Source organism: Drosophila yakuba, chromosome 3R (assembly GCF_016746365.2).
Source record: "Drosophila yakuba strain Tai18E2 chromosome 3R, Prin_Dyak_Tai18E2_2.1, whole genome shotgun sequence".
In the NCBI taxonomy this organism is placed as follows: domain Eukaryota; kingdom Metazoa; phylum Arthropoda; class Insecta; order Diptera; family Drosophilidae; genus Drosophila; species Drosophila yakuba.
In genome coordinates this window covers 17,866,167-17,881,294 of record NC_052530.2, presented here as the reverse complement: position 1 = coordinate 17,881,294, position 15,128 = coordinate 17,866,167, and the positions used below count along the sequence as shown (strand labels likewise).

Genomic DNA, 15,128 nt, shown 5'->3' with positions numbered 1-15,128 from the left:
TTTTTACATTTTTATACCAGTTATATTTAAAGAGGCATCAGTTGTGGCAAATATTCGCTTCACTACGCTGTTTTAAAATGTATCCTTTTACGTTTGCTGATAGACTAAAAAAAATGGCTTGTAAACAACCCGTGTGTTTACCCAAAAACATTTAATACATTTTTAATTCGGCTACAATTCAAACTTAAACACGCTGAACGTTTTTGCAGTATACCGCCTTAAAATTAGTTCAACCGTTGCAAAGCGTATTAGGACCCAGATAAAGCTCGTCGTGCATCTGAGTACGTATTAAATTTATAGGCAAAATATTCACTCTGCCATGCAAAAGATATAGGGACACGGCCTGGGCCGAAGCACCGAAAAAAGAGAGAATAATGTATAAATAAATAATGACAAGGCCCCACGAAATCCGAGGGCAAGAAGTCAAATGTGAATTTGCATGAGCTCGCCGGTCCCGCCTCAATCATAATCTCAGAGGTCCCCACACAAACAGCGGCTCACATGTATCCGTATCGCATCCGAAGCATTAGATATATCTGTATCTGTATCTGAGGCCAGCACCAGCCGCACCAGCAGCACCCAATTTCCACCCGGCATTTCCCAGCTCTAATCTTTCTCGCATTTTCCCCTCTGAATTATGTAGCGGAAGCGGTGGCTTTTACTCACGGATCTGCGCCAAAGATTCATTACGAATGTAACGCACTTCTGTATGAATGCTATATGTGCGTCGGTTTGTTTTTTGTGGGCGGAACCTGTGGCATCACGTTCTCAGAAATACATGATATATCACATTTGATGGCGACCTTTTCAGTTTTATGGGGTCTCCAAAAGTTTTAATGTCCTCCTCCATTCGAGCTTAATTTCACTAATGTGTTAGCCAGCACTTTTGGCCACCCCTCGGCCGCTAATGAGTCTCAATTTGATTACGTTCATTATGTTGGCTCCTTTCTGCGGGCCATAATCCTTTTACTAAATAAGCTGCTTTAAGGATGACATTTTATTACATAGATTCCATTGAAAATAAGTCTTGTTGCAGAGTACCTTAGTATGATACCACACTTTCCAGGCAAGTAATGTTACAAAATCACAAAAGCAACCAATTAAAATGCAAAAATTTCCATCTTGATTGCCTCTTTCTATTCGGAGCTTGTTCATGTTATTTGACCCTATTCTCCCTAGTCTATCTGCCTTTTGACAGAGTCCTTCAATTTATGCCCACTGCATTTGTGAAAACCCCATTTGACTCGGCTTATGCAACCCATTTTCCATTTTCATTTTTGCTTTCCTCCGCCATTGTGCAGTTGCAGTTCATTTTCCTGCATTGTTCACCTCAATTAAGGCGGGATTACCCGCTAACAAACATATACCCTTATCAGTGGGGCAACACCTATTGTACATAGCCAGAAGAGCGCAAGAGAATTGTGAAAGGTCATTTTGCATTTGTATTGCAGACTCACCTGTCTTTTGGGTGACATCGAATAGCTTGGCCACCAGATACTTGTTGGTGGGCGTGCCCTTGGCCAGAAACAGCGAGCCACGATCCGCGTGGGTGAGCAGTCCGACATTGACCAGAATCTTGTGGCACAGGACATCGATGTCCAGCTCATTGGCCACGTCGCGAATCAGTTCCATGAACAGCTCGCCCTCGTCCAGGTCCATCAGATGCCTCCGGCACTCCGGAAGCGAAGATGCTGACGAGTTGGAGAGACTCCTCGGCGATTTCTGTGGGCGAACGGGGAAGGAGAAAACACACAGCATAAAGGTTAATGGCGGGATTAGATTGCGTTTGCGAAAACAAAAAAATCACCACACTGAGCGGGAAATCGTGTTCGTATTGAGCTTTGTAAAAGTTAAGAAACTAAAAAGACTAATCACATCAGTGATATAAAACAAATCCTTCCTTTTAACTCTACTATATTATGATATATTCTTCAAGTATTGATATAGATATTTTCTTTATTTTTTAAATTAATAAACAATTCATACATTTTAGAATAGTGTTTCGCTTGGAATTGGAAAGATTTCCTTCACTGCTAATTTAGCTATCTTCCTACTTAGAAGATCTTCGACATCTTTTTGCGCAGTGCACGTACGTGCCGGGTCAGTAATTGAATTCTGCTGTTTGGCATGAGAAAGCAGAATAATTCCGCTATTTAATTAGTTCGCCATATAAATAGCTATATTAACTGGCATTATTACTAGGCGGAAGGAGCGGGGGCATTTTAAACATTCAGCATTGTGTTTAAGGCTATATTAAGGCTATTGTCTCTCCGCACGTGGCATTATTCGTCGTAGTTCTGTTTTCGATTTCTGGCCATTTAACCCGAGCCCCGAATTTCATTGGAAATTAACTTGGTCCGGTTCAAAGGGCGACTATTAGCAGCAGTTGGCAGTGGTGGCCCCAAGCGGCTGCCCAACTTCTCCCCTCCTGTGGCAATGTGGTAATTGAATACCGAAAAAGGCCTCCATCCTTTTGGCCCCTGGTCGCCCGATCCTGTGACCTGTGACCTGTGCGTGCGAGTGGCCAATTAACCGAGTTGGGAGCTGCGAGCCGCGAACTGGGAGCTGATTATATTGCGTGTATTGTCCCCATCCTGGTGCTGAAAACAGGCCATCCCATTCCAGTTCCAGACAGTTCCTGCCACCCACAACACCCATTATTTTTATTGACAAATTAAAGCAATTTACTGTCGGTGCTGCCTTTTCGTGTACTAGCATTTCCATGTGGCACATGACCACAAATATCAATAATTACTATGTTTAAAAATAAGTAGGCCACTTGCAGAAAACCTTTTCCATATATCTGCCGCTTTTCTAACTCTATTGCTCTACTAAGTTATCATTTCATTTGCATAAGCTAAAACCAATAGCTGTCGTCCTTTTTCGGATGGTCTTCTTTGCGTAATTCTATGTTTTTCATTTTCACTTAATGATTTATTTGAAAGCACTTAAATGCCATTAAAACTCGACTTAGCACCAGCTTAAGAAAAGAAAAGCTCACAAAAGACTCGGCAACGAAAAACAGAGCATAAAATAATCTCCGCCTTGTTTGGATTGAACTGGAAGTTAGAAAAACAGTTGTATTTGTGTTTCGGGCGGGAACAATGCAAATTCATTAAATAAAATGCAGACAAATAAAGGGAAATGAAAACAAAGCGAAGCCAGTCAGAGCGTTAAGTAAATTTGAACTTCAGCCAGTGGCATTGAGTGTTCCCTCTTAAAACAACAATAAAATCAACAATACGATGCTGAGAACTCGTTCTGTTTTTATTATTGTTCTTTTCTTTTTTTCTGATTTTTGTATATTCTCTGTGCAAAAGGAAGTGAAAAATGAAAACGAAATGACTCTTAATGGGAAAAACGTCCTGCATGGCATGAAAATTTCAGCACTGCACAAACGATACGGCCAACGCGATACAAATACGTTTAAACAACTGGGGCTAAGAACTGTCAGTTTCATGTGCGGGGATTGCAGTTTGCATTGCGTAACATGCACTTAAATAAATTGACAATATCGACAACAAAAAGTGGGGCTGGCACACGTGCCGTTCACCTGCGGCCAAAAAAAGCAAAAAGTAGAGAAAGTTCACTCACTAAGCCAGACAATCGCTGAAAGGACTCAAAGGTTGACTGCTTCTTGTTTTGCCCAGGACACTGGCCTAGTTCTTTTCCATTTTCCCTCCCCTTACAAATCCCCATACATACACATATAAACACAGATAAACACACACGGGTGCATTGACTGAAAGAATTTTCCACTGACTTTTAGTTTGGATGCACAAGTGCCCAGGTGAGTGCCGATTTCCATGCTGGACTCGAGCGCACTTCTTGTTTTGATATTTTGTATCCTTCTGTTTTTGCTCAACCAATTGCAGTCGAAGTGCAATTTGCAGTTTGAGTGCTGATCTAGCATAATTTAGATAGGTAGGTATTTCAGAAAGGTAAACATTGCAAAAACGCAATGCACAAGTGAGTTCCGACGACAGTTGCCATTGGCATCAAGTGGCTCAAAAGAGTGCAATTGAATGCTCAACTTTTTGAGTTCATGCACTTATCATCATGGCCATCATGGGCCATCATTTCGAATAAACAAGCAAATAGTTCAATTATGGTTAAGCGAGCTCATTAAACTCGATTGCATTTAAGAGTTATACTGAATGTTAACCATTCATACACGTATGTGTACGTTTTATTTTAAAAAGCTCGAATCAAACTTAAATGTCACGTGTTAACAAAAATATATTGTCAAACAAATTTTATTTTAAATTATTAACATTTCAGAAATCAGATGTCATTTTTTAATTTAAAGGTTAAAGCCAAATCATAATTTTAAAGTGTCGTTATTAATTTATACCCATAACGCCGCACACATGAAATTCATTTTGCGAAATATGCGAAACGACCATTCGCCATCGACAAAGGTCAGGCCAAATATATATATCACGTTTTATTTTATGTTATTTTTCCCCGTTACAGAAAATATCAAATAAAAGTTAATTGAAAAATACTTGACGCCGACGGTAGCGATTTAAAAACCTGCTGTAGGCGAAGCTTGTCAATAAATAAGCAATAAATAAATAAATACATATATAAAATGTATTTCGGCCGTCGATTTCAGGAGGGCAAATCGGTTCGCTCGACTCGTGTAATTTCATTTTTAGTGCCTGAATTAAACATAAGCAAAAGGTTGGGAAAATGCCACCGTGAGTGAGTTTTTCCAATTAGGGAACTTCACACGCAGCCAGACAGCCAAACAGCCAAACAGCCAAAGACAAGCGGAGAGCCAGCCAAAGGAAATTTGTGAAAATATCAATTTAGTTAATTCGCTCGGCGAGAAGAAGGCGAACAAAGTTAAATAAAAGCGGAAATCCAGCGCAGCAGTGCCAAAAGTACAACAAAACAGGGCAAAACAAAGCAGTACAAACACAAATACCAGCTCAAACAGTCGCTTCTCTCGGTACTACAACTACTGTTGGGCAAATAGAACACTGACTGTGTTGAGTGGATGGATGTTGGCTGGTTGGCTGTTGGCTGTTTAGCTGTTGGATGGTGGCTAAGTGCTGGGCACCAACTGCACTTCCCACTGCCACTGCCACTTGGCCAACTGCATTTGCACTTGCAATCGCCTGCTGCTGAAAAGGATTGCTAGGATGCAATGGAGGTGTAATAATGCAGGCCAGCCTGCATACAAATTTGGGCGAATGGAAAGTGCTGGAACAACTTTCAATCAAGTTTTCGGCTGGCGACTAAAGTGGCGTAATAACATTTTCCAAAAACAGTTTTAATGGGTTCGGCATAAAAGTCATTGCAGTGGCACTTAGATAATTGGGAAACTATAAACTTTTCTTGGTCGTTGTACTAATTACAAAATTACATCTCTAACTTTGGATTAATAAATATGTATATGAGATCTTGTTAATTACCCACAATTATTTATAATTTAAGACAAATATACATTTATTAAAAAACTGAGAAAATTGTTAAGTACCTACAATTATTTATAATTTAAGACAAATGTACAATTAATAAAACACTGAGAAAATCAGCAAACATATCATTTAAAAGAATGGCAAGTACTTAAGGCAAGTGCTCACCTGCTGCACGGTGGGCGATGCGGCCATCCACTGCTGGAAGAGATCGGAGGTGACCGAGGGTCGCTTGTGCGGTTTGCGATTCTCGATGAACTCCTGCAGCCGGCTGAGTGCCTCTGGAGGAGCCCTTTCCGTCAGCCACTTCTCAAATGCTTCCGGCTTCTCCTCAAACAGGCGGGCCACCTCATCGACATCCTGCTGAGATGCCGTGGTGCTCGGTGCCTTGACCAACCTGTCCTGCTGACTCGTTTGGGTTTGTATACTGGCTTGGGATTGGGATTGGGATTGAGATGGAGATTGCGATGGGGAGGAGGAACTGCCGGCAGGTGTCATCAGCCTTGAGGCGCCGTCACTCTCGCCGGCTGGAGATCTCAGCTTGGTTTCCGAACTGCGATTGCTGCCCGCAGGTCGATTGTTATTGCTCTGGCGGTAATGATGCTCCAGCTTGACCTGATTGCCACTCGAACCGCTGGCGGGGATTGCTGCACAACCAGGTCCAGGAGCAGCTCCCGGTGTTACTCCAGCTGCCGTTGATATAGCCGTCTTGTTGGCGCCATTGGTCAGCGGTTTGGACGAGGACGCCGACGCCGACGTAGTGGCGGCTGTAGAGCTGCTGGTGGCTATTTCGACCGGAGAGGCGGCGCCACCAGCTGGCGATGACACATCTGTCATGTTGCTGCTGCTGCTGCTCCTGCTCACTGTGCCGTGCATGAAATCATAGCGGGCAAAATGGGGACACGCCTCCTTCTTCTCCAGCTCTTTTCTGTGATCGCTCTGGTCGCCTCGTTAGCCAGGCTCAGAATCCAGCTGCGTCCGCTGATTAAGTCACGTACTCGCCCACTTATGCGGGCGTCGGGATGGGTGACTTGGTCGACTGGCTGTCTTGGTGTCTTGGAGTCCCCAAGGACTTGGCCGGCCAACCTGTTGCTCTCCACAATCCGCACAATCTCCACACGCCTCGGCTTTAATGGCCAGGTGCGAGGCAATGGGGTAATTGATGATGGCCCAGACTCATCGGCCGGTTAGCCGCCAGATTTCCCTTCATGCACGCTTGCCTTGTTGTTTGTCTTTTTCGATGGCTTTAAATGCGTCCACTCGCCGGTTAACAGTTGATTTTTCCCTTTGATTGAAGAAACCTGCGAAAGGAAGAGCGGAGAAAGTTACTATTTGATGGCGGATTAGGGGCCAGCTTAAACGGAACAAATGGAAAGTTTAGACGCAACTTTGCCACATTGCCACTTGAGGCTAATGGCTCGCTGCCATTACGGGAATCGCTTTCGAAATTCTAGATGAGCAGGGCGTGGCCTAACCAAGCCATTAACTTTGAGTGCGGAACGCGTTGGTGGGCCGAAGGACGACCCACCTACTATGTATCTCCTTATCAGTTGCTTAAAAATTAATGAGTTGCCGGGAAGTTGCCAGGGATTTTACGTGAGATTTTCCATGGAGTAGTTCGTCCTTGTACTTTCTCTGACTCTGCTAAATTTTAATGCGTTTTACAGCCATTTCATTAAGCATACCACACCTTACCTACTCAATTTTAAATGCTAGTTTAAAAATGTTCCCAGAAAATATTTGTTAAAATCCTGATTTCTAAATATACTAAAAATACTTTTATCTGAGATACAAAAGCGGGAAACATAAATTTCACACTTCGCTACCAATTTGAATTTCAAACATAGATTTTCCCATTCAAGTAAGAGTGCTCTCCGCCTGGGTTTTCAATTCCAGAAATGTGAATGTATCACATAGAATTTATTTGCGGGTAATAAATTCGCTGATCCCTCTGCAGAGTGGAGAAAGCTCTTGAAATCTCGGCCCGAATGCGCAATGGAAATAAATTTAAATGCTTCAATGGGACACAAATTTATAGCCACCCTATAGCCAGTAGGGGGCATAGGTAATTTCAGCTAACGTCGAAAGCAAAAACCACGACTCAAAAGGTGGCTTGCATTCACATTTCCGATATTTTCACAGTGCCGCCGACAAACAGCAATGGAAAAATGTCTAAAATGAAAATGAGGGAGGGGCGAGGAAGAGTTGGTGGAACAACGTTGCCATTTGTGCACATTTGCATTGAAATGGCCGTCGACATTTGCATGGTAAACACTTTCAGAGTTTGCCACGTGGCACCTGAAAGTGCAGCTCGCATCTTGCAGCTTGCAACTTGCAAGGTGCATCAAAATGTGGCGTACCTAACAAGCCAATCTCATCTGCTCGCCATAAAGCAGCATCAAAGTGTGCCAACAGTTTTGCTCTTAACATGCTCCCCAGTCCAGTTTATTTTTGATCTGGTACTATATGTGTTCAGTATGTACATTCTGTCAGGGTCCTGGCTACTTTGTCCTTCGATGTGGCACCTTGACCACCACCGGCGTTGACTTTGCATGCAGCCCTATGCATCCTGCACTTGCTTGTCCTCCATACACCATTGCCACATAAACAATGGTGTTTTGAATAAAACACAAGACCAGGGGGAGAGCCACAGCTCCAGCAGATCCAGGACTTTATCACGCACTCGTTTGCAATTTCAAATTGGGTAATAAATTCCTGAACTCCGCTCTCTCTCCGCTCGGCAGATGGGTTTTTGTCCTGGTGTTTGCTCCGATGTCCTGGGGTGGCCCGTAAAATTGCTTTGTTCTCGCCGGCTTTTGTGGGCGATCCCAACCCCGCCTTCTGGCCCCTTGGCCCCTTGGAACCGGCTTAGTTGCTACTGTAAATTTAATGTCAACACTAAAGATTAAGAGTTTAATGCGCACTTTGGCAAGCAAATTTTTGTACCCCCTTTATGGCCAGGCGACCTTGGTCCAATGCCATAAATCGAACATTAAGTTACCAACCCGGGGCAGCCGCTGAAATTATAAGCTTTTTGGCACTCCTCTGAATTAAGCTGATAAATTACAGCGGAAACGGAAACGGAAACTTCAAGTGAATTAAATGTCATTTAGTGGGCCGAAACATTAAGAGCAACATCAGATTTAAATATTCAATGAAAAGATTATTAAAGTGTGTTTAATCGCACCTCTTTTAAATCACGCTTAACAAGAAACTCGTTTATGAATTCATCAAATTTGCATTAGTCTCATATGGCGTGCCAGCTGAAAATTCACTCAACTGCCTGCAGTAGGCAAATATTTCACTGCAAAATGCAAACAATTAGAAGTAATTAAACACATGCAAAATCTGCATTTGCCAAAGCGTTTAGCTACCGCAAAGCGCAGCATTGAAGCCATTCCAGCCCGTTCCATCCAATTGCAACCCAACCAACCACCTAACCCAACCGAAATCCTTGCGGAATTGACAATGCCAACGTCCCAGTGCCTGTCCGTCAACCAAGTAAACATTTGCATAATTTCAAATGGAGCACCGACGCTGTGGTTCCCCGGATGCCTACAGCAGATAGTTTGTTTCCTAATTCCACGGCAGCAATTAGAGCTGGCCATGAGCAGCGGCAAATTAGAGCTGAGTCCTGCGGGTCACGCACTCGCGTCCGGAAATGAAATGAGCAGCGGAAATCACCGACATACAAAGTGGTAAAGCCCACACGGGGGCGCCACATATTCGAGATTATCGTAGGCTGTTCTGAACACTTCAACAATGAGTGAATTTACTTTTATAGGTATAACTTATATCCTAGGGAAGGATGCAGAGTTTAAAATAAAACAAACTACTATTCTGACCACAACTGTGCCGTGTTAAATGTTAAGAAAACCATTTCGATGCAAAGTTAACTGAGCTCATGCATATTTAACGAGCTGCTTTACGGCCTTCGTTTTGTACGAACTTTGTGGTTTCACCTTTCGCATGAAACCACCAAAATAATTAGTACCACTTCATTCCATCCAAACCTTTTTGAAATGCCCTGCTGGCATGCGAAATATTTGCGAGTGCAGCTCCCATTAAATTCAACAGTGTTTACTTCCAATTGCAACAGTCAAATCAGCCAAATGCACACAGACATTGCATGAGGAGCTGCACTCATATTTGCCCTAATTAAAAAATACGAGTCGGTGTGTATGTTGGCTTCGCTGGTCATGTACATTTACCCACCGGCAGCGGCAGCGGCAGCGGCAGTTATTTTTAATTAAAGTACGCCACAAACGTGTCAGCAGCGCAGGACTCTCCGTGGCTCTCCCTGTTTACAGGACTCCGAAAACTGCCTGCAGGATGCAGTTTGCAGGACGCTTTGCGGTACAGCCCACGTCACTTTCCGCAGGCGGGGCATGCAAATGACTGAACGCATCCTGCGGCCACCGCTGCCCACCTGAGCAGCCGGGCTTAAAACCACCTTCGCCCACAATCAGCGCACCTGCTTCGCCCAGCGGCGACCATAAATAGAGGCAAACGGGGATGGGGAGGGGAGGGGAGGGGCACTCGCAGAAAATGCATAGAAAATATTAGCATTTCTTTGTTAATTTAAATATACATTAACGTCATTTTGACCAGTAATAATAGCCAGAGTTGCAGTTCTTCTCCTGTATTTGCATATTGTATGTATGTGTGGCATTTCTTCAAGAGTTATAAATGGAAATGTGTTTAAAGAAAAAATATACAACATAACTTGTTATATAACAAATGAAAATTGATAAAAGTTGTTTTCAATTATACTTGTATGTCAAACTAAATTCTAATATAATTTATACGATATTTTGGAGCAGCTGTCTTATACTTCTTGCACTTTCTTAATTTAGTGGTGATTTCAGCAGAATCTATCATGCTGTTTATATGCTTTATACATTTTAAATAAACTATATTTACAAGAACTATTCTGTTTAGAGTTGATTTATCTTCAATAATATCGAATTAAGCCAAAGCTGATCCGGCTTTTAAATACGAGCTTAACATTGTTTACAAAGTAAGATAAGTAAGACCACTTGACACTTTCAGTGTTTAGGTGCCGGCAATGAGGTGGCTCACTGGGCCAGCACGTTTGAAATTACGGAATTAGCGGCGACCAGTGCACACACACAAACACCCCTCCAAGCACACACACACACACACAGTGTAGCCATTTTGCAAGCGGAAGTGCCTATTACATGACGTGCGTGCAATGGAAATGGCCAAAATGAGGGGTGGAAGGTTGGGGTTGAAGAGGGGATGTGGGTTGTTTTCAAGGATTGCACGGAGTGGGCAAATTAACTTTGTGGCTAGTTTGTAGCTGTGCAGCTGAGCTGGCGATGTCAGCACCTTCAGCCTCGTGTTTTCAATTTGCCAAATTGCAACGTTGCATTTTGGACGCGACTTCATCAGTGGTGCTTAGCGGTGCTCTTGGGCGCCACTGTGCGCCCTTCCCCCCTTTTCAGCCGAGTTTCAGCCCCTCTCTAGCCCCCTTTTGTGTTTAAGGCATTGGCAGGACAATCACGTAGTGGCTTTATGCACACACACACTCACATACACATACACTCACCGCCTGCCGCATTGCTGTTGCACTTTATAAGCTTTCAACGGCTGCCTCTTCCCAGAGGACATTTTGCCTTTTTGGCTTAACAGTGGAAAATGCGCCCAAGGCGAAATGAGATGGTGAAGTGGGAGGGATTGGAAAAGCCTGCTGCTGACAGCTCCCTTAACACCCACCCTCCCCCTCTCAAAGTCATGTTCATGTAGTGGTAATTCAAAATTTACATTTCCCACATGAGCATGGCCTCCCCGAAACATTTTCTTAGACAATACTTGTTGCATAATAATTGCCTGGTTTTCTCGCATAGTTCGAGGAACCTTCAACTAGAAATGCATGGTTTGAAAAACCTTCAACTAGAGGCGCATAGTTTTTATCCTGCATCCGAAAGATGGAAACATTTAAAGCAACTTAACTAGAAGTTCAGTGTGTTTTTCTCTGTAAAGTTGCTCAGTTTAATTGCACTTTCAGATGACATATTTCGGATTACAGTTTATTTTCGGAGAAGTCGACATCTAATCCATCTGAAGTTGCCATTCAAGTGGTTTGGGCATTAGTCGAAATGTTTACCTGCCTGCCACAAATGGAATGACATGACATGGAGACTTCATTCAACCAAACCCTGTGATTGCCTTTCATTGTGCAAGAAATTCTTCTGTCGATTCGGAAATGTTTGCTCTGGGCATGCAAATTGGAATATTTTGTCAGTGGCCGTGTTCTCATTCGTATTGCAGATGTCAAAAATGTGTTATTTATTGGGGAAAAACTGCAATCGAAAATTGGGGAATCTGTTTGCTTTGCATTGATTTCGAGGCATGTGTCAGTGGCAGCAACTGAATGTTTACCATGAAAGTAACTTCGTTGCAGAGCATTTATTTATTTATTTAAATAGTATTCCATTGTTCACTGTTTGCTGAGCCATTACCCACAAAATTGGTTTACCTCAGAGTTCACTTTAAATTCCTTCGAACATCGCACAAGAATCCTTGGCTGCCAATATACATTTGCCTGTGGGTCATTTAACAAACCATAAAATTCAATTAAAATGTAATTTCGTACAAAATGATGAATGGACGCAGTCTAATGCACAAAATTCCTTGGCTAGCCACAGTATTCTTTTCGAAAACGTGTCAACTTCAGAGTGGAAATTCAAATCGCCAAAAGCTTTTCAACAGATCAACTTTTCACCCGCTCAATCGTCATTAATACTTGTCGCGTCCACAGAAACTCTGCACTCTTTTTTGTTTCATGGTTGCTGGCAAGCTGAAATCTAGTCATGGCAAAATAATTGAAAAACTTTCGTCTGCCCCGAAACAAAGTCATGGCGAGGACAAAGTAAGTCTGCGATGCTTCAAGGAATTCGCCCTTAATTAAAAGATTCAACAGGGAACGCTAGCGGGAAGAATCAAGGAGTCAGGACCAGGAGCGAAACCACTTTCAAGACCGAAACCCAAGGCAGAAGCTAAGTGAATGCCAGCGGCTGGTTGTGGTCGGTTCTCTGGTGCAGTGTCCGTCCATTAATGCAACACAATAACCAATTTACCACTTAACTTTTAGCATTCTCCTCCATAGCTCCTTGGCACTGCAATCCCAGACGCTCCGAGTTTAAGCCTCTCTGACAGGACCTCTTGACTCCCAGCTCACCAGTTCACCAGCTCACCAGTGCTCCAGTCCACCGGGTCCAAACAAGGACAACGTGGCAAACAAGGCGCATAAATGTCAACAATCTTGACTGAGACTAGTGGCCCGCTGACAGAATAATGCAGCGGCGACAAAACCGCTCGGCATCGCCACAAAGTGAATGCGACGGCGCGACACTGGATGCATTGTGTGCCGGCCTCTTTGTGGCCAGCCATCCACTTTGGTGGCCAGGACTTGGTGGAGATGCCCATGGAAAAATGGCCACTTCAGGCCGTCGAACTGCGAGAGGTCTTGGCCAGATATAAGCTCTTAGAGAATAGTGATTTATCAATGCTCAAACTGGCTGTGTTGACAAAGCCTGCACATTAACCAATTGAAAATACGTAAATACGTAAATACCTTGATCTATTTTAATGATTTGGAAAGTATTTTACTGCCACAACATCAAAGTTTTACCCATCTATATAAAATGCTAAAAAAAAAATCAAAAAAATATTATATGTGGTTTCATAAAGCTGTTCATAAATTGCTGCTAATCTTTATTCAGAAAGTCATAATACACGGCCAAGATCAAAAAAGTCACGGTCCTAGATCAAAGTTCAACTGCCACGGCGCCTCCCGTTGCCAAATTAAACAATTTAAATATGATTTCCGACGTTTCAAGTGAGGAATTGAAGTGAAACCGATTTCATTCCACTCATGTGACACACATCGAGCCAAAACGGTCGTGCCTCGTGCGTTGAGGTTTTGAGCTTGAAGTGGCAATTTAATACCACTTTGTCTGGCGGCGTGTTTGTTATTCAATTTTGCCATCGAAAACACACGAAATATTCTACGAAACAAGCCGCAATAATAACGTTCCTGCATAATTTGATAACACACCATTGAGGGGCCGTTGAAGACTGTCTTCTGATGGGACGCCACTCCATCACCAGTCCACATGCGAGTATATCGACATATATGAAACACCACCCATATATAACATATCTCGTCACTTGGAGGCAGCGTGAGTCTGTCAGGCATTTGTGTTTGCACAAGCTTAAGTGGCATTGGCATTGGCTTTGGTTTTGGCTTTGTCTTTTTGTGTTTCTCTGCCTCTCGGCAGCTGCTTCCGTTTCCGCTCCAGCCACTTCCGGTGGCACAGCACCTCGATGTGGAAACGTATATTGACAGTGGCTCCTAATGGCATCACAATATTTAGCCCTGGCTTTGTTTCAAGACAATTTATGCCTGATTGCATTGATTGATTAAGCGCACTTGTTGTTTTGGGCCACTGGAGTTGGACCACTGGCACTCGAAGGATATTCCCGCACTTTAATTGGCTCATTTTCGCGGCGGGACTCAGTCGAATTTTAATTCTTGTTGACTATACGGGTAAGCAAATTTGCTGCCCACAAGCCAAACTTTGCAATTAAAACTTTGGCCAAACAAATATTGAATAATAAATTGTTTTATGGTGCAGTAAAAAGTTTTCGCCTCAGCTTTAATTCGATTAGTGAGTGGAGCGGATACTCGTACTACTGGAAAACTTTCTCGGAGTCGAGCGACTTTATGCCTCGAAAAAATAAGCCAGACAATGTCAATGTCCAAATCAAACTGGAAGCTCAACTGGAGTGGAATAAAGAAGCGTCTGTCAGGATTCGTTGGCCCCACAGAAAATATGACAGGACATAAAGCACATTAATTGCTTGCCATCAGGCACAAGAAATGCTCGATGTCAATTTAACTCTGACTCATTACTATTCAGCCCACACTCGACTACCATATCGACACTCAACGAGGGCAAGGACATCGGGGCTGTCACATCGCAGTGAATGCTTCATAAACCAAATCACGGCCAGCCGACGGTTGTCATTTTTCACATGAAGCGAGTTTTTCTTCACTCCGATATACTATATATAGTCCATATAGTATATAGTCCATATAGTATATAGAATGATCATTTAGTTTTTGGCTGAGCTTTGCCCTTTTATTTGTCGAATTTTCTGCAAATAACTCAAGCACCCTAAGACACTCACTGACTCAGCAGAAACAATTGAGAAATCCTTTGATTTCCTCGAATGACAAAATACCGCTGTCATGTATCCAAAGCTAAGCTGCAAATGACATTAGCCCGGGATTACCAGGCGAATCCCTGCTCGGTGACTACCGCATTCAAATCCTTTCCGAAACTGAACTGAATCTGTGTGGGATGCAATCACGGGAATCAGTCGAAGGTAAAATTAAGTCTAAACCGATTCAAGTGCAACCAAGGACAGCCGGATGACCCGAACTAACCGACCATGAATGTGTGTGTGTGTGTGCAAGTGTGCATTCCAAGGATCAGTTGAGCTGATTATCCAGCATTTTCACAGCTGACTTGAGCCCAATTCGTGTCCTTTGTCTATGACCAGAGGGCGTTGAGCTTCAGCAAAGTCAAGACGGCAATTAATTGGCTTTTCGGAGGTATTCACATGGAATTAAATGCTTTTGATGTCGCAGGCAAACACATTCACTTGGTC

General features: G+C 43.1%; 1 protein-coding gene across 1 annotated transcript in view; it reads right to left on the bottom strand.

The window, feature by feature from the left end:
- The window catches only part of LOC6537301 (cGMP-specific 3',5'-cyclic phosphodiesterase), a 45,220-nt gene that overhangs the window by 10,261 nt on the left and 19,831 nt on the right, over window positions 1-15,128 (bottom strand). The window contains exons 2-3 of the mRNA XM_002097823.4: window positions 5,595-6,727; window positions 1,458-1,722 (exon numbers count right to left, since the gene is read on the bottom strand). Of these exons, the coding sequence (XP_002097859.1) occupies window positions 1,458-1,722; window positions 5,595-6,302 (973 nt within the window). The 5' untranslated portion in view covers window positions 6,303-6,727. The remainder of the gene's footprint in view (window positions 1-1,457; window positions 1,723-5,594; window positions 6,728-15,128) is intronic.